Source organism: Bubalus bubalis, chromosome 3 (assembly GCF_019923935.1).
Source record: "Bubalus bubalis isolate 160015118507 breed Murrah chromosome 3, NDDB_SH_1, whole genome shotgun sequence".
Classification (NCBI taxonomy): domain Eukaryota; kingdom Metazoa; phylum Chordata; class Mammalia; order Artiodactyla; family Bovidae; genus Bubalus; species Bubalus bubalis.
In genome coordinates this window covers 39,566,926-39,590,098 of record NC_059159.1, presented here as the reverse complement: position 1 = coordinate 39,590,098, position 23,173 = coordinate 39,566,926, and the positions used below count along the sequence as shown (strand labels likewise).

Here is a 23,173-nt window from a genome sequence, read left to right as displayed (position 1 = left end):
GGCCCCCCCCCCCCCCCATTATTCATTGAAGTACTTTGGGTCTTAGATATCCTCTATGCTAGTGATATTTGAAGCTTTGGTGTATATTATGATGCTTCCATAAAAACGAGAACTAATGACCTGGTACAGTTTTTAATTTCTCTAAAGGTATAGGCCTTTGCTGTTTTTCCCAGGAGATGGAGGGAATTTCTCTTTAAAGATCCACTACTATGTGGAAAACTCTCATTTAACCCAAGTCCAAAGAGCCAGAAAGCTTAAATAATGATTTATTATGTTGTTTTTATGTTATAACTTTATATTAAAATTTGTGATTATAAAAAGATAGCACCATAGTAATGCAGTAAAAATTTAAAGTGGCTGCTGAATGCTGAATCATTAAAGAAGTTAAAATTTGTTAATTCTATTATAGCTATAATTTTTCATTGCTTATTCATATATGGTAAATAAACTTGGATCGGTACAATATTTCATCATGTATTCATTCCTTTGATAAATTTTACTTCTCTCTTCCCTACTTTTAGATTTGTCAAATTCTAAGAATATTTTTTCATGCCATTCAGTTTTACAAAAATAGGAAAACTTGATTGAAATTAGAGTGTTCTCCAGAGTCTTAATGAAATAATTAAATGGGTAAGAAATTCAGTATCCTTCTGTAGTCTTTTAAATCTGGGTCCTGGGTTATAGTCATGAACATCACGTATGATTTGTGTCACGCTGTTTCAGGGCTCATTAAATCTCCCTACTAAAGATGGTTGAGAACGATATTTAAACCAAATCTTGAATGAGTAATTGGAGTGGACATGGGAGAAGATCATTTTAGGTAAAGGAAAGAGCAACATATACAGGTACAGAAGCATGAAAAACTATTATGTGAATGCTGGTAAGTAATTTGCAGAGGGAATTGTAGAGTACATGTGAGTATGAGACTGAAAAGGTACATATGAGCCAGATAGAATTTATAAATTCTGGGTTGTTCTGAATTCTAGGCAATTTGGAAGGCATCGTTTCAATCAAGGTGAACATTATAATCAGATGTAGAGTTAGGTAGTTTAGGTGGCAGTGAAGAATATAGATTGGAGTTGGAGGGTCTCTTAAGAGGTTTTTTCAGGAAAGAATGATTAGTGCTTGAAATAGTGACAATGAAGGTTGTTGACTGGAGAAAGGTTTAGGAGGTAGAATTGTGAATGGGGAGTGTGTAATGTGCCGCAGTGGGAAAGAAATCACGTGCCAGCGCAGGAGACGCCAGAGACGCGGGCTGGAGAAGGAAATGGCAGCCCACTCCAGTATTCTTGCCTGGAAAAGTCCATGGACAGAGGAGCCCGGCGGGCTGCAGGTCCATGGGCTTATATGACTGAGCATGTAGCAATAAAGAACTTTAAAAAAAAAAGAGAAGAGATGCGGGCTTAGTCCCTGGGTGGGGCAGGTCACCTGGAGGAGGAAATGGCAGCCCACTCTGGTTTCTTGCTCGGAGAATTCTGTGGACGGAGGAGCCTGGAGGGCTGCAGTCCATGGGGTTTAGAGTTGGACACGACTGAGCATCTGAGAACACACACAGTGTGCGATGAGGAGTGGCAGGTATCAGAAGACAGCTGAGATTTGTGGCTTGGGTGTTTGGGTGAAATTGAGAAGCTGAGTGTCGTTAGCCATCCATAGCAGAGAAAAAACGGAGGAATTATGTAAAATATTACATAAAGCGCCAGATTAATTTTCCTGAACCATAGTTCTCAAATTGCTTTCTTGCGAAAAACCCATTGCCAGCTTTTTACTGTATTTATTTAGTCAGCTTTGTATATGAAAATGCAAAGGGTAACTTGCTAAAAACGTATTTTTTTAATCCTAAATGGACACTCAGGGACTTTTCTTTTGTGTCCTAGCTCACATTTCAGCAGCTTCACTTGTTTCTTATTGCCTGCCTTGTATCTGGTGATTCAGCCTTAAGATACTTTCTTTTCCTTATGGTATTTTCACTCTTTACCACTCCACCATTCTCTTTTTCTCTGTGTATCTTCTGACATATATATCCTTCAAATCTGCACACCAGGTTCTTCTTTTCCAGGTAACCTTTTTCACCTGAAAGAAATTTTCTTTGAATTCATAATTTTAAGGTATCTACAAGTATTTTTTCTTGTTATTGTTGTGCAGTCACTAAGTTGTATCTCTTTGTGACCCCATGAACTGCAGCATGTCAGGCTTCCCTGTCCCTCACTAACTCCCACAGTTTGCTCACTCATGTCCATTGAGTCAGTGATGCTATCCAACCATCTCATCCTTTGTCACCCGCTTCTGTTTTTACCTTCAGTTTTCCCCAGCATCAGGATCTTTTCCAAAGAGTCGGCTTTTTGTATCCAATGCCAAAGTATTGAAGCTTCAGCTTCAGCATCAGTCCTTCCAATGAATATTCAAGGTTGATTTCCTTTAGGATTGACTGGTTTGATCTCGGTGTCAAAGGGACTCTCAAGAGTCTTCTCCGACATCATAGTTCGAAAGCATGAATTCTTTGACACTCAGCCTTCTTTATGGTTCAACAGCAGTACATGACTACTGGAAAAACCATAGCTTTGACTATACAGACCTTTGTTGGCAAAGTGACGTCTCTGCTTTTTAATACACTGTCTAGGTTGGTCATAGCTTTTCTTCCAAGGAGCAAGTGTCTTTTAATTTTTGGCTGCAAGTCACCGTCCACAGTGGTTTTGGAGCCCAAGAAAATAAAACTCTGTCACTGTTTCCATGTTTCCCCCATTTACCTTGAGGTGATGGGACTGGATGCCGTGATCCAAGTTTTTTGAATGCTGAGTTTTAAAGGCAACTTTTTCACTCTCCTCTTTCACTTTCACCGAGAAGCTCTTTAGTTCCTCTTCGCTTTCTGCCATTAAAGTGGTATCATCTGCATATCTGAGGTTGTTGATATTTCTCTGCAGTCGTGATTGCAGCTTGTGAGTCGTCCAGCCTGGCATCTCACATGGTGTAGTCTGTGTATGAGTTAAATAAGCAGGGTGACAATATACAGCCTTGACATACTCCTTTCCTAGTTTTGTTGCAGCTTATATAAAATTTTACCTGACATACCAAGTGAATACTTACTAAAGAGCCTAGAACAGTACCTTGCACATAGTTCTCAGTAAGTGGTGCTTGATATTTGGTGATGTGAAGATGATTAAGACAAGTTGACATAATAGCAATAGGGCTGTCTACTTTCTGCCTTCTTGTGGTGGCAAAACTGATTTGTGTTCTGTCCTTGACACTAGAAAAGCAGTATTTCTTTTTGCATTGATGATGTATGTAAGAATGTAAAAGGTACTACGCCATGTCATCTTCAAAGTGAAATGATAATTTACTCTTTGTATGTCTTCACTATTCTAGAACTCTATGGAGAGAAGCCCTTAACACTGATTAACTCCTTAAGCTTCACCACAGTTGTTTGATTTATGTGGACAAACAGGCTTAGGAATTTTGAAAATTTGCCTAAGGTCAGTTTGTAGTTGATATTTGAACCTCTACTATTTGACTTCAAAATTCTACACAGTAGGACCTCAAAAGTGTAGGATTGATTCCTTCAGGGCTTTCCTACCATTTATATATTCAGCTTGTTTTAAGAGGGCCCATCATGGGATCTAGACATCATTTCTTTTAAATTTTATTTTACATATTTACAGTTTATTTTTATATGGAATATGTCAAATATGCAGGAGAAATACCTGTGATGACATAACAAAATGTCCACATAACTACTACCTGAATTAACAGATGTTAACATTTTGCTTTAAAGTTTATTTATTTTTAAGAAATACGGCTTTATTACAGTTAGAGTTGACACCCACTTTCCAGTCCTACTCACCCTCCCTCTTTCTAATGATAAAGTTCTTCCTAAAGTTTGTATATATTCTTTTATTCTGTTTTTATACTTTTTCTATACATAAATGTATCCATGTGAAAGTGAAGTCGCTCAGTCGTGTCCGACTCTTTGCGACCCGACTTTAGCCTATCAGGCTCCTCCGTCCCTGGGATTTTCTAGGCAAGAGTGCTGGAGTGGATTGCCATTTCCTCCTCCAGGGGATCTTCTTACCTAGGAATCAAACCCGGGTCTCCCGCATTGCAGGCAGACGCTTTACCATCTGAGCCACCAGGGAAGCCACCAAATGTATCCATAAACAATGTATAATCATCTTTAGAGTTTACATGAATGTTACACTGTATATTCTGCAACTTGTTTTTTTACCTAAAAAAAAAAAGATATATTGATATATGTAGATCTAGTTTATTGTGCTAAATAATTTCTTAATATATAATCATTTCTAGTTTGTTATACCTATAGTACAGAAATAGGCCTTTAAATTGTTTTCAGATTTTCACTGTTACATAGTGTTGCAGTGAACATGAAAAAGGTGTCTGCAGATGATAAATTTTGTTTTTGTTCCACTAAGTTTTATCTTAAGGTTGATTAAGTATTTGTTCTTTAGTAAATTTTATGCTTTGAATTGAATAAATAGAATGAATAATATTGTTGACATTGATTTTAGACCATAAATTCCTAAATTTTGTTGCATAATGGGCATAAACTTTCCATTGAAACAAGTTCCTACCACTCGTTATTGTTTATTATTGCCCTTGTACTGTTTATAGTGAAGAAATACTTTCCTATTGATGTCTTTATAAACAATGGGGGAAAGGTATAACTAGAGAACTGCAGTCGTCAAGAAAAAGTGCCTTACTCAGAGGCTGCAAATGGATAATCCAGGATTTAGATTAGAAATATGTTTTGTCTGCTCAGATTTTTGTTTTTAATTAGATTTACTTTAAAAAAAACCCAAACAAACAGTTCTACCACTGTTGCTTTATTTCTAGCTGATTCACACTTTAACCTGCCTAGTTAGTCTCTGTATTTGATTTGTAATCTATTTAAAGCAGTTTATAAAGATGAAACCACAAAATACCACAAATTAAAAATAAAGAGAAAAAAGAAACAAAGGGTAAGAATAAAACAGAAACAGAATCTAGGCCAAAAAGGTCTTATCACAGTGGTCTTCCTGCAGGCAGAGAGCACAGATTTGACTGAACTTTCTATGTGGTGGCAGGAGGAAAAAAATAACCAGTTAGGTTATTTTTCACAATGTCCTTAGGATAAAAGTGAACCAATTAGTTCAGAAAGGTCACTAACATTTGGTACTCTCAGACTGTAATTTCTCATAGGGGTCCTCATAAAGAAGATTATGTGTAATCATCATTTCCATCATCAACATCTCTAAAGTAGATACATGTCTAGTATTTAACAGCACTCAATATGGGAATACCACGTCATATGAGAGTCAAGTCTGAATGAGTGGGTAGATTGTTTGACCCATGGATATAGTTTCCCTCAATCCAGTTTTGATACATATTGAGATTAAGCTTCTTGGCAAGTGCGGGTGTTCCATACATCAGGTGCAAACCATTTATATGTAGGATTTAAGTAGTTTTGTGAAAACTTAGTTTTACCCAAATAAACTTTGTGGGAGTGCTTGTAGATTCCTATCTGCTACATTCCTGCCTTGTTTGAAGGTGTAAGGAGCAGCATTCTTCCATAATATCCCAAACTGGTAAAGTCATTAAGAAATAGAGTTAAAGAAAAAGGGGGGTCAGTACACAGCTCTGTTTTATACTGCTGAAAACCAATTGCTTCAGCAGACTGTTCCTATAACAGTGGACTCCTGGTAAATACAAGGAGGTGTTGTTTTTATTTATGTCAGGTAATAGATATGGCCTCAGCTTTTTAACAGTACTGTATTTTTCAATTGCTTAAAATAATTTTACACTTGGTTGTTTTTTTCATATTATAGTCAACATATTATTTTCCTTTCTTCTAAAACCTGCCTCAGAAAACTGCCAGTCATTTCCATCTTTAGCCTTTCAGTTCACAAAGCTGACTTGGTCAGTGCTTGGCTCACGTTATACTCTGTCACCTCTTTCCCTGTCCCCAGTCTCCCATCTTACTCTAACTAGATTGTACATTCTCCTAGGGATGGATTGCATTTTATTCACCTTTATTTATAGTAAAACTTCATATAACAGAGTTCAGCAGAAGAGTCAATGAATGATTGAAAGGCTATGTATATATATGTAGCTCACATCTTCAACTATATTGTAAGTTTCTTAAGACAGGGACTATCTAAGTCACATGCAGCTTTTCATAGATGAGACACGGGTTACATGGGACATAGGTATGTTGTTTGATTTGTATGCTTGGTACCTGGTAGATCTGAATAAAAAAAAAAACTGAATAATTGACACTAAGAATATAGTTACTTCTCAGTGTTGCAGTGGAGGAGAGCATTGAATGTGGATAGTAGTACACTAGAAATCAGTTCAGTTGAGATATAATGATAGTTTTCCCGTTGGATTGTGGGCAGTTGTCTTTGGTGGTAAAGACCCTCTAAAGGGGATCCACCTTTAGGACCAAGACCATATCCTTGAGAAATCCGTCTTTAAAACCAGGAGCAAGTAGTAGACCAAGTCAAAAAGAAAAATCGCACTTTTGCATAATTCCCTTTTGACTATAAAGCTCTTTTTTCCCCCAAGTCATTGTTAACTGCTTCCATCCTAGTCCAGGCCTCTCTTACCTTCTACTTATAGCCTGCCCTTTCTCTTTTATCTCCTGTACGTTATCTCCAAAACAGTCATCATGGAACATCAATTTTAGAACATTGCTCTGTTCTTAAGAATTGCAGTGATTCCTGCATTCTTATAATTTCTTTGGGCTATCTGCATAAGTATTCACTGTAACTTGTACTTTTTTTTAAAAAAAGCAACAGAACAATATGTTTTCCATTATTGTTTGTATGCTTAGAAGTATTAGTAAACTTTTTCCTTGAGTTTTAAGGTAATGGATTTGTGTGTGTGACTTTGGTTAAGTTTATCTAATTGTCACTTGTCCTTTGCATTTTTAAACAAAAACCAGAAGAGTAATTAATGTGCACATTAGCAGATTAAATGGTCTTTATTTTTTAAAGTTTTATTATAAAGTTGAGACAGGCCATTGATTTTCTGCAGGATTTTTAAATTGGTTTACTTTTATGACATTAGTGTTAAATCTTTTAAAAGAAAAAAATTACATCAAATCCACTCTAAGCAGCTGGATTTAAATGTATTTTATTGCCCATATTTCAGAATTTGAAAAAGAATGATGGGAATAAAGTGGTAGAGTACATCTTTTATTTCTAAGGACATGGTAAATTTTTAATCTCAGTTTTACTGTGATTCCTGTAGCAGACATAGAAATGCTTACTCTATCCCTACTGTGTGTGGATTGCCATAATATTTGGTAGAGACACAATGAGGAATATGTCAGATTTGCAGCTTTGGAGGAGTGTTGTTGAGACAACATCAAGGCAGATAATTACTGTGTGCTGTGAGAAATGTTAAATATGTGTATGTACAAAGAACTATGAAATCTCAGAGAGGAGGGAGTTACTCTGGTTAATTTTTTTTTTTGGTCAAAACTAAGTCATTCAGCTAGTTGCTGAGAGCTTTGCTAGTGGTGTTTAAATACCATTGATAAGTGTTAGATTGAATTTGTGGAATTGCCATTATCGATGGTTTTACATGGTTTAATTCTAATATGTATGGCAATTAAAAAAACATAGTTAATACCTTTTGCTAGTACTACTTGACAGTGGCTATATAATTGATATTTTATTAAAATAAAGCTTTTGAATGTTGAAGAATACTGAAGAAATGTGCTGTTTTTGGAAAACATTTTAAAGCTCACTTGGTTTCTTTTTTTAAAATCATATATGAAAGAATTTTATTGACTAAATTGCTTTGGACTTATAAGTTATTGTATAATTGCTTATAACTGTGGAAATATACTTACTTGATTTGGAAAATTTTGCTTTCAAGGCTTGACTCGGTTCAAACACTAGAGATGCAGATTCAGTTCAGTGTTTGCCCCTGAGGAGATCAGTCTGATACTAGAGACGGCATGTATATAGTTACAAAGAATGTGGGAGGCAGCCCAGGGTAAAATCAGTGATTTTTCAAATTTATCTTAACAGTGGAAACTTCTCCAAAAAAACTTGTGTGCAGAAATCCAATACGTGAACAGATTAAAAAACAGAATCCTGCCCTCTTGGCCTCCCCTCTGTCCTCATTCGTACTGTTTGAAACCTTTTGTGTGGAAGTAAAAAGCAAACTGGATTTGAATTCTGGCCCGGCCACTGTTGAACATTTTGACCTTGAATACATGCTCTAACCTTAGTGAACTTGTTTCCTCGTCTGTTAAATAAAATGTATAAGTTTTTGTTTGTTTGTTTGTTTTTTTTTTTTTTTTTTTTTGAGAGTTGTAAGAATTAAATATTTCAGGAAAAGAGCCTAGCCTATAAAGTCATTCTGCAAATGGTAGCTGTTAGGATTATATGTATATGGCACAGTGAGGTTAAAGACTAGGCAGTAGGCTGCTCCAATGAGAACAGTCTAGCCAAAGGAGTCACAGAGGTGGTGATGGGTTGCCTTTGGGGTGAATCTTAAAGGGAAATGGAAAATTGCAAGACATATGGGTGAGGGGGCAGATACCCAAAATGAAATATTTCTATAATGAAGACCTGGGCATGAGGAATGCTGCCTCTTTATACCTTTCTGGAGATAAATGGCCTCACCTGAATTCTGCCTGGCTTTTCCTTACATTCTTTGATTCACACTTAGGCAGGCTTAAGCCAGGGTGAGAGTCACTGACTTTCCTTGGTTAATTAAATTGGCTGCTTAAGTAAAGGAAAAAGTATGCTAAACCTGAATTTGTAAGCCATGTCTAGGTTATAATGTAATCCTGCATTTATAGACAAGTTCTTCCTAACTGCAATTGCATTGTGTGCTGTGCTTAGTTAATCAGTCATGTCTGACTCTTTGTGACCCCATGGACTGTAGCCCACCAGGCTCCTCTGTCCACAGGGATTCTCCAGGCAAGAATACTGAAGTGGGTTGCCATGCCCTCCTCTAGGGGATTTTCCCAACCCAGAGATAGAACCCAGGTCTCCTGCATTACAGGCAGATTCTTTACTTTCTGGCCTACCAGGGAAACCCACCAGGGAAGCAATTGCATTAGTGTATTGAAAATTAGAATCCTATGTCCTCCTTTGAGGTCTTAATGTAGATCTTTGTAAATATTTACTTCAGTAGGTAGGTGAGGGTTTTTGTTTTTGCTTGAGATTCAGATTAATAAGATTACTGCTGTGAATAAATTCAGGTGGATGTATTTGGACTTTTGAGGGAAAAAAAACTTAGAAAATTAGTTTCTAGGAAAAGCTAATAAACTCATAATTGAATACTTTTTCTGCCTCAACAGTGATTTTTCTTATTTTTATAACAGTCAAATTTTAGGTAAAACATTTCAGTGTGATAACAAATGAAAGGGTATTAAAGTAGAGGAGATATGGAAATATTTATTTTAGTGTCTTTATCTCTTCCTGTGTATGTGTGTGTGTAAAATCGTATAGCACTTACTGTGTACCATGCACTGTTCTAAGCACTTTCTTTACATATGTCAGATCATTTAATCTACCTGACAACCCTATGAAAGAGATTCTGCTGTTACTAACATTTAAAGTAGCTTGTACCAGGTAACTTCATTTGTCTAGATAAGGGGGCTTGCAAACTAGGTCTGACAAGCTGGATCCTCCCTGCAGTTTTTGGAAACAAACTTCATTTGTCTAGATAAGGGGGCTTGCAAACTATGTCTGACAAGCTGGATCCTCCCTGCAGGTTGGAAAGAAGCAGAGTAATCTTTTGTAAAAATTTGTTTTGTAAACATTTTTATACAATTCCGCTTCTAAAATAATTTCCGATTTTAATTTTATATATTAATAATTTAAGTTACATGAAGTTGAAATTTCAGTGTCTATAAAGTTTTACTGATACGGAGACACAGATATTCCACATATTATTTATTGTTGCTTTCTTGCTGCAGAAACCATAAGGTCAGCAAAACTTAAAATATTTATCAATACTGTCTATCCATTTATAATAAGTTTGCCGACCCCTGGCCTAGATACAGAGGAGAAGAGATAGGATGAGACAAAAGCAACAAAGTAATATAATTACAAAAGAATGTATGTTTATTAGAACATTCCAGGAAGACTAGGACTAGAGTTGTATAATGAAAAAGCCAGCAGTATTTTCTTCTTGAAGGATTAAAAAAAAAAAATAAATCTTTAATAACAGCTTAACTATAATGAAAAATGCTTAGTTACTTCAAAGAGTATTGACCCTTTTTTCCTGTTAGTATAAGATGTCTCCTCAAGATGTATCTGAAGGAGTCTGTAAATATTTGTTTGAATTTGGGTGACAGTTGTTGCAGTTACCTTTGAGACCTGAGTACCTTGGCCTCCTGATTTGATTTTCTCCCCTGGAACTCCTCTGAGTTCTGACACTGAAGATTCCTTGATTTCCCCTCCTTAATTTTGCCTTTGGCCCTTTAGGACTGGTTACAGTCTGTAATGTTGCGTATATGGTTCTCTACTGAGGATGTGCGTCAGAATCATCTGGAGAAAATTTTAAAATCTCGATGGCACCTCAGAATTGCTAGGATAAGGCCTAGCATGATTATTTTCAGGAATTTTCTCAGGTGGTTCAAATGTAGACTCATGGTAAAAATCCATAGTTAACCCCACTTCTCCTTCACCTACTTTTAGTAAATCTAATTTGAAAAAAATACAAATGTGGCATTCATTGTTTTGTGTCCCAGAGGTGTTTCTCAGCCTAAAGAGTCATTGCCTAAATTTATGTAAACTCATAGTAGAGGTCATCAGCATCAGTGTGGTGAATTCGTTTTTTATTTTGATGTCATTCAGTATAATAATAGAATGCAAGTTGAAATTTTTGTTAGAGAGCTGTAGTATAATTCAGTATTGTTTGTTTTTATGAGAGACATATTTGGCATCATAAAATCCCAGTGAACCTAGAAATAATGGATTCAGTGAAGTAGAACACAATTTAAAGGAGACTTAATCTTTTTAGGAGGAATAGTTTATATTCCGGGACTGTTTTGTCAGTGGTTCTGTCAGGCTATATGTCTGTAAAACAACCTTTTAAATAGATCTTTTCCTCATTTTCATTTAAGTATATTTTGACATTAGAGTGAATTTAAAAGGAAAAAAGTGACCTGCAATTTCTAAAAGCATATTAAAACAGCAAATAGTTGTCTTTTTTCACGTTCTGTTTCACTATTTATAGACACAAACAGTTGTATCACACAGAAAACTGCTTTGAGATAAAAAGCAGTAGGAAGGGATATACATAGAGTCAAATCTAACCGGGTCAGAATTCCACTTGGAACCCTCAGGTGTTCAAAATGGCTTCATGCTTTAAGTCAAAGAAGAGAAAGATTTTAGTCAACTAAGAAGCAATCTTTGAGCATTGGTCAACAGGTGATCACTGTAGGGACAAAGATTATATCTTGCATTTATTTGGTGGGTGTGTTGTAAGAATGAGAAGGCATCCTGATTAATGTCCATAAAGGGAAAGCTAAGAATGATGAAGTAGACAGGCCAAGAAAAACAAGGATAGGAAAGAGAAGAGCTGAAAAGTCAGCAGTAGTGAGATGGTGCTTATAAGTTGCAGTGGCAGTGGATATCAGAGACTCCACTTGCAGTGGAGAGAGTGACAATGAAACAGAGGAGAGGAGAGTTCTCAGTTACCTGTTTTGCACCTCGGTAGCCTTTTGTTTGATGCTGAAGCTGAAGCTCCAGTACTTTGGCCACCTGATGAGAAGAGCCAGCTCATTGGAAAAGACCCTGATGCTGCGAAAGATTGAGGGCAGGAGGAGAAGGGGGCAACAGAGGATGAGATGGTTGGATGGATGGCATCATCGACTCAATGGACATAAGTTTGAGCAAATTCTGGGAGTTAGTGAGACAGGAAAGCCTGGTATGCTACAGTCCATGGGGTTGCAAAGATTCAGACATGCTGAGTGACTGAACAACAAGCCTTTGTTCAGGACGTTTCTGTTGTCTGTTTTAAGTAGGACTTAGTTTTTTACATTTGATAATCCTTAAGGGCGTTGATTTACCTGGTGAGTATCCAGGGAGTAGAGTTTAAGCAGTATGAGGGGTAAAGAGTATTCATTCCAGTAGAGTTTAGTGATAGGCTAAGGCTATAATGTTAATGTCTGCTATATTATTATAATAGAACTGAGGGCTTGGGGGCATATTATTAGGGTTCTCCAGCCAGACACCCAGTAGGATTTATGTATATATCGAAAAGAAAAAGTGACTACAGTCAATCTCTGGGAGAGGGAGAGAACGGAGGGAGAGAGTTTAAGGAATCGGCTTGTGTGGTTGTGAAGGTTGGCATGTCCAAACTGTAACTGGCTGGTGACCCAGGGAAGGGTTGATGTTGCAGCTCCCAAGTCCAGAGGCAGTCTGCTGGCCTTGCACATCTTTCTTTTCAGGCCTTCAACAGTCTGGATGAGGCCCAGCCACATTATGGAGGGTAATCTGCTGTACTCAGAGTCTACTGATTTAAATGTTGATTTCCCTGGTGGTCCACTGGCTAAGGGTCTGCGCTCCCAATGCAGGGGGCCCAGGTTTGATCCTTGGTCAGGGAACTGGATCCCATAGGCTGCAGCTAGATCACATCAGATCAGATCAGTCGCTCAGTTGTGTCCGACTCTTTGTGACCCCATGAATCGCAGCACACCAGGCCTCCCTGTCCATCACCAACTCCCGGAGTTTACTCAGACTCACGTCCATCGAGTCAGTGATGCCATCCAGCCATCTCATCCTCTGTTGTCCCCTTCTCCTCTTGCCCCCAATCCCTCCCAGCATCAGAGTCTTTTCCAAAGAGTCAACTCTTCGCATGAGGTGGCCAAAGTACTGGAGTTTCAGCTTTAGCATCATTTCCTTCCAAAGAAATCCCAGGGCTGATCTCTTCAGAACGGACTGGTTGGATCTCCTTGCAGTCCAAGGGACTCTCAAGAGTCTTCTCCAACACCACAGTTCAAAAGCATCAATCCTTCGGTGCTCAGCCTTCTTCACAGTCCAACTCTCACATCCATACATTAGAGTTTTTAAAAGAGAGAGAGAAAAAAAAAGTACTATTTCTACTTTCTTCAGATTTATAATCTAAAGCAGTGGAGCATCTATTTACAACACTTGCCTTTAATACTAAGAGTTACTAGACTTGATATTGGTACGAGTAATTCTCAATGGAAAAGGTGGTATCTTAATCATTGGCCCAAAGCTAAATGAAAAAATGCAAAATATTTTGAATATAAATTTTGGATGAGTGACTTAAATCTTGCAAAATGAGATATAGTAGTCAGCTGTAACTAATAGGGAAGTGAGGAAATGGTGTAGCTATTGGAAGAATTTTACTTTTACAGAAAGTGAACTGTGCCTTCACTTAGTCCATCCCTCATTGATGACCCAACCTGGTCCTTTTTTGCTTTAGCTTTTGTTATTGCTTGCCAGCAGCAGGTCCCGGTGAATTGTGGGCTTCCAAGCTGAAGGAGAATAAGAACAGGCGGACACTAAAGCCTAGGTGTTTGATGAAGAACTTTCAGTGATCTAGTGTTTTCAAATTGTGGGGGTGGGGAAAATCTAACTTCTTCATATTAATTAATCATGCAGCACAGGATACTGCAGGGACCATTAATGTTTTAATTACTTTTGACATCTTTGTTTTATTTGAAAACAACCTCAAAACTCTAGAAGCTTATCTCTGTAAGTGGAGAAGTGAGGAAATCACAAAAATTGATGTAAGGAAATGAAGTTGCTCTTGAGGGTACTTTGTTGTCTGATGAAGTCTTACAGAATTAAACTAAATTTAAAAATTTAAATTTGACTGCAGTGTTTTTCAGAATAGGCAATGCATTAATTTCGTAGGTAAGTATACTTTTTTTTTATTTGACTGCATTGCAGTATAGCATTAATGATATAGTTTAAAACTTTTTATGTAGAATAATAGTCAAAGTCAAATATTGAGAACTTAGAGAAACCAGTAACCTCATGTTTGGTGCCATGATACCAAGCATTACTTGGTGAAGTGATGAAGAATTTGCTAGCGCACTCAATATGTCCACCACTATTTAAATGGATGAGTGATGGTCCTCCTTTTTACTTCTGTTCAGTGAGGACTGTGCAAGTCAGAACATATATGTGTATGTTCTGTTGGGTTTATTATACAGAGATCAGGATGATTTTGATGGTGCACACAATTTGGGGATGGTGAGGGGAGGAGAAGACAGAACAAGTGAAACAAAATTTTTATCCAAGGAGCCAGGACCTTGTTTGGTAGATGCAGTTTTCATTTCTCATGAAGCACATAGTTTATTGGCAAACAGGAGATTTTTGTTTAACTCTAGAAAGGTAATATGAAAAGGTACTCAGTAATCCTTGACAACAGCTTCTGCCTTTCCTCGTTGCTGTATCTGGACTGTATTATTTGTATTAGGGTTAGGAACTGTAACCTGCTGTTCAAAGAAGGTAAATAATCTGCATTGTTGGGTGACAGTTTCATGAGACCAGGAACCATTGGTAATCCGTTAGTGTAAAAGTCTTAGGTGAGTTTCTTAAACTCTTCTACATCTAATATTAATAATAAGTAAACCTGACAACTAGCATTCTTTATGTCAGTACACCCCTACTGTTAACATGTAATTGCCTGTTTATGTTTTCCCTCATGTACATCCTTTATATATTCTATATTGTTTTCCCCTGTTTCATAAACTCCTAGTTAGCAAGGAACAGTGTACAAAATAGATTATTGATATTTTATAAAAGTTTTGATAAGTGTGAACCCTGTGTTATTAACACACTGAAACAAAATGAGAGGAACTTAAATTAGTAATTCACTCACTAAGATTATTTTTTAATACTCTATTTATTTCCTGTTTTCTATTTTTACTTTTCCCCTTTCTCTTTCTGTGGTGAGGTACTTACCTAAGCCATAATAAACGATGTTGTCTAGGAGAGTTGCTTTGGTGTAGCAGAAAACTGTATACTGTGTTAGAATGTAGAGTGCTTAAGAATTCTGTGTTCCAAAAAACATACTGAAGACGCCTCTGTGTCTAGTGCTCAGGCAACACAGATCTGATCTCTAAGAATGTCTGGATATTGACATGCATGCTAATGGATAAACCAAACTCTTCTTGAAATATGTTTGTGATATATACAAGTAGCTTAGAGGGGATTGTTGGAGTACTGCCAAAATATATTTCAAAAATGATAAGTCTTTTCACTCATGTTGACTTTGGAAGGATTTGTGAACCCCCTTAAAATGCATGTGTGTATTAATAATATTTTATCTTACGTGCTTTTTTGAGGGAATAGGTCTTGCCTCTTCATCACATTGTCGGATGAATTTAGTGACTCCCCAAAAGATTTAGGACTCCTCCCCAGGTGGTATGAAAATGCTGCCTAGTTTATTTGTACTGTTGGTTATAAATATAGATTGATCATAAATTGTTGTAACGAAAACATTATTAACCTATAGTAGTAAATAACAACATATAATTAGCTAATCAAGAAGTTTCAAATTTAATCATCCTACTCTTTGACATACCACCTTTCAAGTGGTCTCCTGGAAAGTAGAAAACTCAGCTTTCTTGCTCCCTCTACTCTCTGTTTGCCTTTTCAGTTTTCACTTTCTGCACAATGGTGCTTGGGCTCTTTGATCCATTGTTTCCAATCTCCTCATTATGCATTCATCACACATACCCTGTAAACCTTCAACCCAATCCTAGATCTCTAAATGTGTGACTTTTCTGTTGCTGTAGCCAGACAACTGCCAAAGGAAAGTCACATGTTTGTAAGATTGTCACCACCAAAAGTTCATGGTCTCCAGTCTTAAAAATGTCCATCCTGTACTTCCTGTTGTGTTTTTTTTCCCTCTTTCTTCATAGCAACTATTTCAAGCCTCTGAATGCCTTCTTCCTTACTCCCCCTACCCAGCAAGTGACCTCATTTCCTATTTTCCTGAAATAAAAAGATTTCACGTCTTTCTCCTTCATAATACAGTAGAAGAGGTAAGTCATCTTTGTATCTAGATCTCTCATTCCGTTTTCTTCTTCCTCCTCCCGTTGAATATTTCTGTGTTCTGATTTTTTTTTTAAAATATGGAAAACTTCAGACCCATAAACGAAAGTAGGGGAAATTAACCATTCATGTACCCATTACCCAGCTTCAACAGTTATCAACTCAAAGCTAATGTTTTTTCATATATATCCACTTTTCCAAAAATTTTAGAAGCAAATCCCAGACATCATTCTACTGATAGAATTTCCATTGTATATTTTTAAATGACTTAAAAGTAATCACAATACTGTTGTCCCTTGAAACACTCAAAGTTATTCTTCAGTGACATTCAGTCAGTGTTCACATATCCCCAAATGTTTAATTGGTTTGTTTTACAAAAATTATTTATTTTATACTTAAAAAAAAATTTAGATCTAAGTAAGGTCAGTGTATTCCAGTGGTTATATCAATTATCTCCTTTAATCTATAGGTTTCCCTTTCCAGCTCTCTCTCTGTCTCTCTCTCAGTTTCCTTGGAATTTATTTGAAGAAACTGGGTCATTTATTTTATAGGGTTTTTCACAATATGGATTTTACTGGTTATATCCCCGTGGTGTTTTTCACATATTCTTCTGCCCTTTATGCTTCTTGGTAATTGATAGTTGGAGCCGGAGACTTGAACAGATTGAGATTTGATTTTGTGACAATACCTTATAGGTGTGTGGTGTTATTCTGTCAGGGGATACATCATGTCTGGTTGTTTCTTTGTTTGCCTTTGGTTAATTAGGTGGTGAAAATGGTGATACTAAAATTATTCATTGCTTTATTTCTCCTGTGTCTTTTTTTCCTTCCACCATTAACATTTAAGCATCTTGCTAGGTTGAGAAAAACAACAATCCATAAAAACTGCTTTTCAATATTTCCATCTGTTTCTAAGATATTTATGGTAACCATCTTTACTTCATCTTTGTGCACTCATCAGCCCATCATGGGGTCGCAAAGAGTCGGACACAACTGAGCGACTGGACTGAACTAAACTGAATGCTGAACCATGCTCTTATACCATTTTATTGAAATCATTCTCATCAGGGTTATCAGTGAACTCTATAATGAATGAAACAGACCCATTTTCATACCTTATTTTGCTTGACAGTTGGGTAACTTTGGGTACTGTTGATTGTCTCTCCTTGAAATATTCCCATATTGACTTGTGACATATTCCCTCTCCTTTTTACTTCTGTTTCTTTAATTGCTTCCTCTCAGCCTCTGTTGTAGACTCTTTAAGTATTGGTGTTGCTCTGCCTGGCTCTAGTCTAATTATACCATCTCTAAGCAAGTAACAAATCTTTTTTTCGTCCTTAGGTTGGTTCTTTTTAGAGCTGACATATCTAAAGATGGAATGAGTCACACTTTCATCCCTTCATGTATAGTTCTCCTTAGTTGAGCTTGTTTCTAATCTAGAAGTTTTTTGAGTTGGCTCCTTGACTGACCTTTTACTCTCACCCTCCTAGTTCTCTTTACAGCCGCTATTCTAGTGTGGCTCTCCATCTACGGTGTATTCTAGTGTGGCTCTCCGTCTACGGTGTATTCTAGTGTGGCCCTTCGTCTACGGTGTATTCTAGTGTAGCTCTCCGTCTACGGTGCATTCTGGTGTAGCTCTCCGTCTTCATTGCTGCAAACATCTTACCTGGTTTCTTCCTTTCCTGTCTTTATGGTCCTTTTTTCACTATAAAAATGAAGGTGATTTTTCTTTAAAAAAGGGGGGGGCTCCCCATTATTCCTATGATAAATTGTAAAGACCAGAGCTTGTTTTCTGGCCTAGTCTGTCCTTATTATCTCTTCAGCTTTATGTTGAATCATCGTCATCTGCTATTTGGAAATACTTGTCACACATTTCACACAGTTTTAACTGCTTGACTGACTCTTCCAGAAGACTGTAACTTCTTCAGTGTAAAGACCAAGAAGTCTTTTCTTTTCCCTCATTAAACATGATGCCTGGTTCATTGTGTTTAGTGTATGTTGAATGGATAAATTGGTGCAGTACACTGTTATATTCAATGATTTCTTTATATCTTAGTTTTATCCTGATTAGGTCATGCTAATATTCTCTTGTAATTCTTGTACATTAATTTGCTTTTTTTGTCTAGAGGTAGTCTCTCCATAGTTAAACTGAACCTTGTAGTGTGCATAATATTGTGGAGTTTTTCATTTTTGCTGCTTCTTTTTTACTCTGATTTATATGATTAATGCTCTGTCAGTGGGTTACTATTGTCCCAATAATAGAAATCTGTAGACAGTTCACGTAGTCACCAACATAAGATAATCCTGTTGAACCTTCTTGTTAGAGTATATGAGTTCCTAGGTGGTTTGGCTTGGTGTGACAATTAAGACTTAGAAAAGTGAGGCTAAAATTTTAAGTGTTCAAACCTGTGTTGACCCATGCAGTTCAAACCAGTCTTGTTCAAGTGTCAACTATATTTCCCAATTACAGTGGAAATTCTGTCTAGCTGTTTTTTTTTCAGGATATCACATACTTTTGTTTTCATATGCTTGTTCTAATGTTTTATCATAGTAAGACTGATAGTAAATAGTTGGTGTGATACTGAGATCTTTCCATGTTTAATTTTTTTCCAGACTTACGTATTTTTAATTGAAGGAAAATTGTTTTGTCTAGCTATATTTATGCAGTGTGATAAGACAAACTGTACTTAAACTTTTACAAAATAGAGGAGATTTGAAGAATAATTCTTTAAGAAATAATTCCTGATTTTTCTTTTACCTACATTTATTCTCATTGAACCGATCATGTGTTGCAGGTACAAAGGGCTCTGAAATATTAACAAGATTATAGAATTGGGTTGTTTGAGTACAAAGAAGTATATACTCCATTCAGTTTAAATACATACTTCTTAAGCATTGAACAGTGCTAAATTATTTCTTGATTAAATGTATTGGTTAAGAGGGCATTAGATTAGCTAAATAGTTTATTTACATTATAAATAATATCAGCTGTTGTAAGATTACTAGTTGCTAACATTCAATCTTGAATTTATTTATGATTAGAACCTTTGACTTGTGGACAGTTTGTGAAATACTTACATTTGTTACTTTTTTCAGGTAATACTTTTTGTAAATTACAAAATTTGTTTTTGTCATTAAGGAAAAACTGTTCTCTTCTCTAGAAGTTATATGTTAATATTTGAAATTCAATAAAATTGAATAGTGTTGTTTTGGCTCAGGTAACTGTTAAAGATTATTTAAAATACATAAAATGACTGTTTTGGCATTGATTTTCACAGTAGGTTAAAAAACATCATCTGGTATTCATATTACCATCATAGTAAACCTCACCTTTGAAAGTGTATACCGCAAGTAATAATTTAAAAATAATTTAAATTCTAAGTGAAAGAAATAATCTTTCTCTCTCTCTCCTTAGGTGGAATGAACCTTACTTGTTGAATATCTCCTGGTTACACGTTGGATTCACTTGTGAAAGAATCATTTTCCCCTGCATGAAAGCCACTTAGTGGCTTATTTAATTATAAATCCAGGGATTGCAAAGCTTTTTGATTTTCCAGAGGAGGGACATAACCACTATATCGAATAAGCTTGATATTACAGCCAAAATGGTGCTGTCCCAGAGACAACGAGATGAACTGTAAGTTTCTCTGTTTTGTGTGTTTTTTTTTTTAATCCTCTCATAAAAGACAAAGTAGTAGATTAAAATACAGCTTTGAGAGATGTATTCTAAATTAATACTGTTATGAGAGTTCAAATATTGGTTTGGGCTATTTGGTCTGAATATTAGAACTGGGTCTTATTTTGACATAGTGTTATTTACCCTTTTGACATTATCATGTGTACTTTTGAAGCAGAAAAAACAAGTAAGTTATTTGGGATAAGTTTTATTCTAAGCTTGTCTTAACTATCTTATGTTCAGTAGGAAGGTAGGTGCTTCAAAGCACTTCAAATTTTTTTTTTGTCTGGAATCCATGTATTAGAAAAATGAAATCTTTTATGTTATTGTCACTGCTAATGCCTTTCCTTTTTGTCTTACTGTGTTTTTCATCTTTTATCATCCAATGGCTATTGTATATGAACTTTATGAAGTGGCTAATACAGTTAATGCAAGAGCATTAATGAAAACAGCATGAAGTTATGTGACTGCTACTATTTTATATTGTCTTAAAGCATCCCATATTTTATAGCATTCTGTTTTTATAGATGAGGAGTATTGGGGGAACATTTTAACTTCATATTCTAGGTTTTCTTAGGATTTTCCTGTGGGTTTTAAAAAACTTCATTTGGAAATAATTTCAGATTTATAGAAAAGTTGTAGCATTAGTACAAAGAATACTTACGTTCAGTTCAATCACTCAGTTGTGTCCAGCTCTTTGCAATCCCGTGAATCGCAGCACACCAGGCCTCCCTGTCCATCACCAACTCCCGGAGTTCACTGAGACTCACGTCCATCGAGTCAGTGATGCCATCCAGCCATCTCATCCTCTCTCGTCCCCTTCTTCTCCTGCCCCCAATCCCTCCCAGCATCAGAGTCTTTTCCAATGAGTCAACTCTTCACATTAGGAGGCCCAAAGTACTGGAGTTTCAGCTTTAGCATCATTCCTTCCAAAGAACATCCAGGGCTGATCTCCTTCAGAATGGACTGGTTGGATCTCCTTGCAGTCCAAGGGACTCTCAAGAGTCTTCTCCAACACCACAGTTCAAAAGCATCAATTCTTCGGCGCTCAGCTTTCTTCACAGTCCAACTCTCACATCCATACATGACCACAGGAAAAACCATAGCCTTGACTAGACAGACCTTTGTTGGCAAAGTAATGTCTCTGCTTTTCAATATGCTATCTAGGTACTTACTATACATTTTATCCAAATTCACCTGTTATTTTTTTTTTTTACCATTTGCTCTATCATTTGCACCCTAGCCATGTGTAGTTTTTTAAAAACCATTTGAGAGTTATTTGCATGCATGAAGGACCTTTGCCCCCAGATACTTCATTGTGCAGTTCCTAAGAATAACTATATTCTTCTATAAAACAGCAACTTGAGTAAAATTTAACACTGTTACTTTTTATTTAATGTACTTCAGTTTTGTTGCTTGGGCCAATAATATCCTTTGTAGCATTTTTTCCCCCTCTCTGATATACCATGAAGTCCAGGATTGGGTTTATTTAGTTGTCATGTCTCTCTAATCTCATTTAATCTGGAACATTTCCTCAACCTTTCTTTGTCTTTTATGGCATTAATATTTTTGAGTAGTCTTTAAAATTTTTTCTTGTTGAATGAGAGATTCTTTAAATTCTGTAGTGCTTTACAGTTTTCAGATGTTTCACGCATACAATTTCATATACTTCCATAATTACCCCTTTTACCTCTCCCCACTGATGACCAACCACTGGCTTATTCTCTGTGTGAGTCTGCTTCCTTTTTTTTGTTTGTTTCATTCACTAGTTTGTTGTATTTTTTCAGATTCCACATACACGTGATATCATACAGTATTTGTCTGACTGCGTAGTGTCCTCCAAGTCTGGCCATGTTGCTGCAAATGGCAAGGTTTTCCTTTTTTGGGCTGAGTATTATTCCATTGTATATATACCACATCATCTTTACCCATTCATCTGTTGGTGGACAGGTTGCTTCCATACCTTGGCAGTTGTCAGTAATGCTACTGTGAACATTGGAGTGCATATATCTTTTTGAGGTAGTGTTTTTGGAGTGGAATTGCTGGGTCATATGATAGTTCTATTTTTAGTTTTTTGAGAAACCTCCATACTATTTTCCACATTGGCTGTACCAATTTACATTCCCGTCAACAGTGTTTGAGGGTTCCCTTTTCTCCATAACCTTGCCAGCATTTGTTATTTGTGAGTCTTTTAATTTTTTTTTTTTTTTTTTTGGTTGCATCCTGTGGCATGTGGCATCTTAGTTCCCTGACTAGGGATCAACCCATGCCCCCTGTGTCAGGAGCATAGAGTCTTAACCATTGGACCAACAGGGAAGTCTTTTTTTTTTTTTTCCCAAAATAGAGTGTTTCTCATTTTATGTTTTTTTCCTCATAATTAGAGCCAGTGTATGCATTCTTGGACAGAATACTACATAAATAATATTGAATTCTTATCAGAATATCATATCTAGGCGCATCCCTCAATGACGATTTTAATTTTGACCCCTCAGTCTCAGTGCCTATTGTCTCCATTATATAGTTACTGTTATTTCCTCTTCAGCAGATAAGTGGGGAGACACTTTAAGATGATGCAGACATTCTTTTTCCTATCGATATTTCTCCCCTAGATTTGACATCCATTGATGATTCTTGCCTGAATGATTCTTTACTACAATGGTTGTAAAGTGATGATTTTCTAACACCGCTATTAGTCAGCGCTCAGCATTTTACTGTGATCAGTGCACCGTCTTTCTCTTTCTTTTATGTATGTGTCTTTTCATTATTGGTATTAATTCACGCGTTCTTAAATTTCCAGTTGTTTATCATTCATTACTGTTGTACTGTTTGGGTGCTTGAATTGTCACAGATTTCCCATAGGAAATCTTCAGTTTGCTCTTTTATGTACCCCTATCGTTTTTTGTAAGCGCTTCCTTACTTTCTAGGATAATAGGATGTCCCAAGCTTATTGTTTACTTTAACAATTTAACTCAATGATTTGTTTACCTTAACAAGGATTTGCCTTAACCCTAGAATCAGCCATTGCTCCAAGAAGCCCTGGTTCTTCTTAGTGAAAGTCGTTCAGTTGTGTCCAACTCTTTGCATCCCCATGGACTATACAGTCCATGGAATTCTGCAGGCCAGAATATTGGAGTGGGTAGCCTTTCCCTTCTCCAGGGGATCTTCCCAATCCAGGGATCGAACCCAGGTCTCCTGCATTGCAGGCGGATTCTTTACCAGCTGAGTGGTATTTGAGATCAAGATATGGGCATTAAGTGTACTCATTACTAGGGATGTCTTTGCTTCAGAGCCCTTTAAGTAGACAGAACTAGGAAATACATATATGTATTAACACATATACAGACTCCCTAGCTCATATTTGTGCTAAGGTTTCTCAGTCTTTGCACAGTTGACATTTGGGACTGAGTAATTCTTTGCTGTGGGGGCTGTCCTGTACATGCTTGGTTATTTAGCAACATCCCTAGCTTTTGCCCACTATATGCCACAACCAAAAATATTTC

General features: G+C 36.6%; 1 protein-coding gene across 4 annotated transcripts in view; it reads left to right on the top strand.

Annotated features, from left to right (window-relative positions):
- Nucleotides 1–23,173, top strand: part of PAFAH1B1 (platelet activating factor acetylhydrolase 1b regulatory subunit 1) — a 68,721-nt gene that overhangs the window by 12,123 nt on the left and 33,425 nt on the right. For 3 of the 4 annotated variants that reach the window (XM_006079743.3, XM_006079742.3, XM_025280850.2), the window contains one exon: nucleotides 19,413–19,634. In XM_006079743.3, the coding sequence (XP_006079805.1) occupies nucleotides 19,603–19,634 (32 nt within the window). In that variant the 5' untranslated portion in view covers nucleotides 19,413–19,602. Of the gene's footprint in view, nucleotides 1–521; nucleotides 631–723; nucleotides 881–19,412; nucleotides 19,635–23,173 lie in introns of those variants that run through there. The other variant, XM_044939447.1, reaches the window with a different exon arrangement.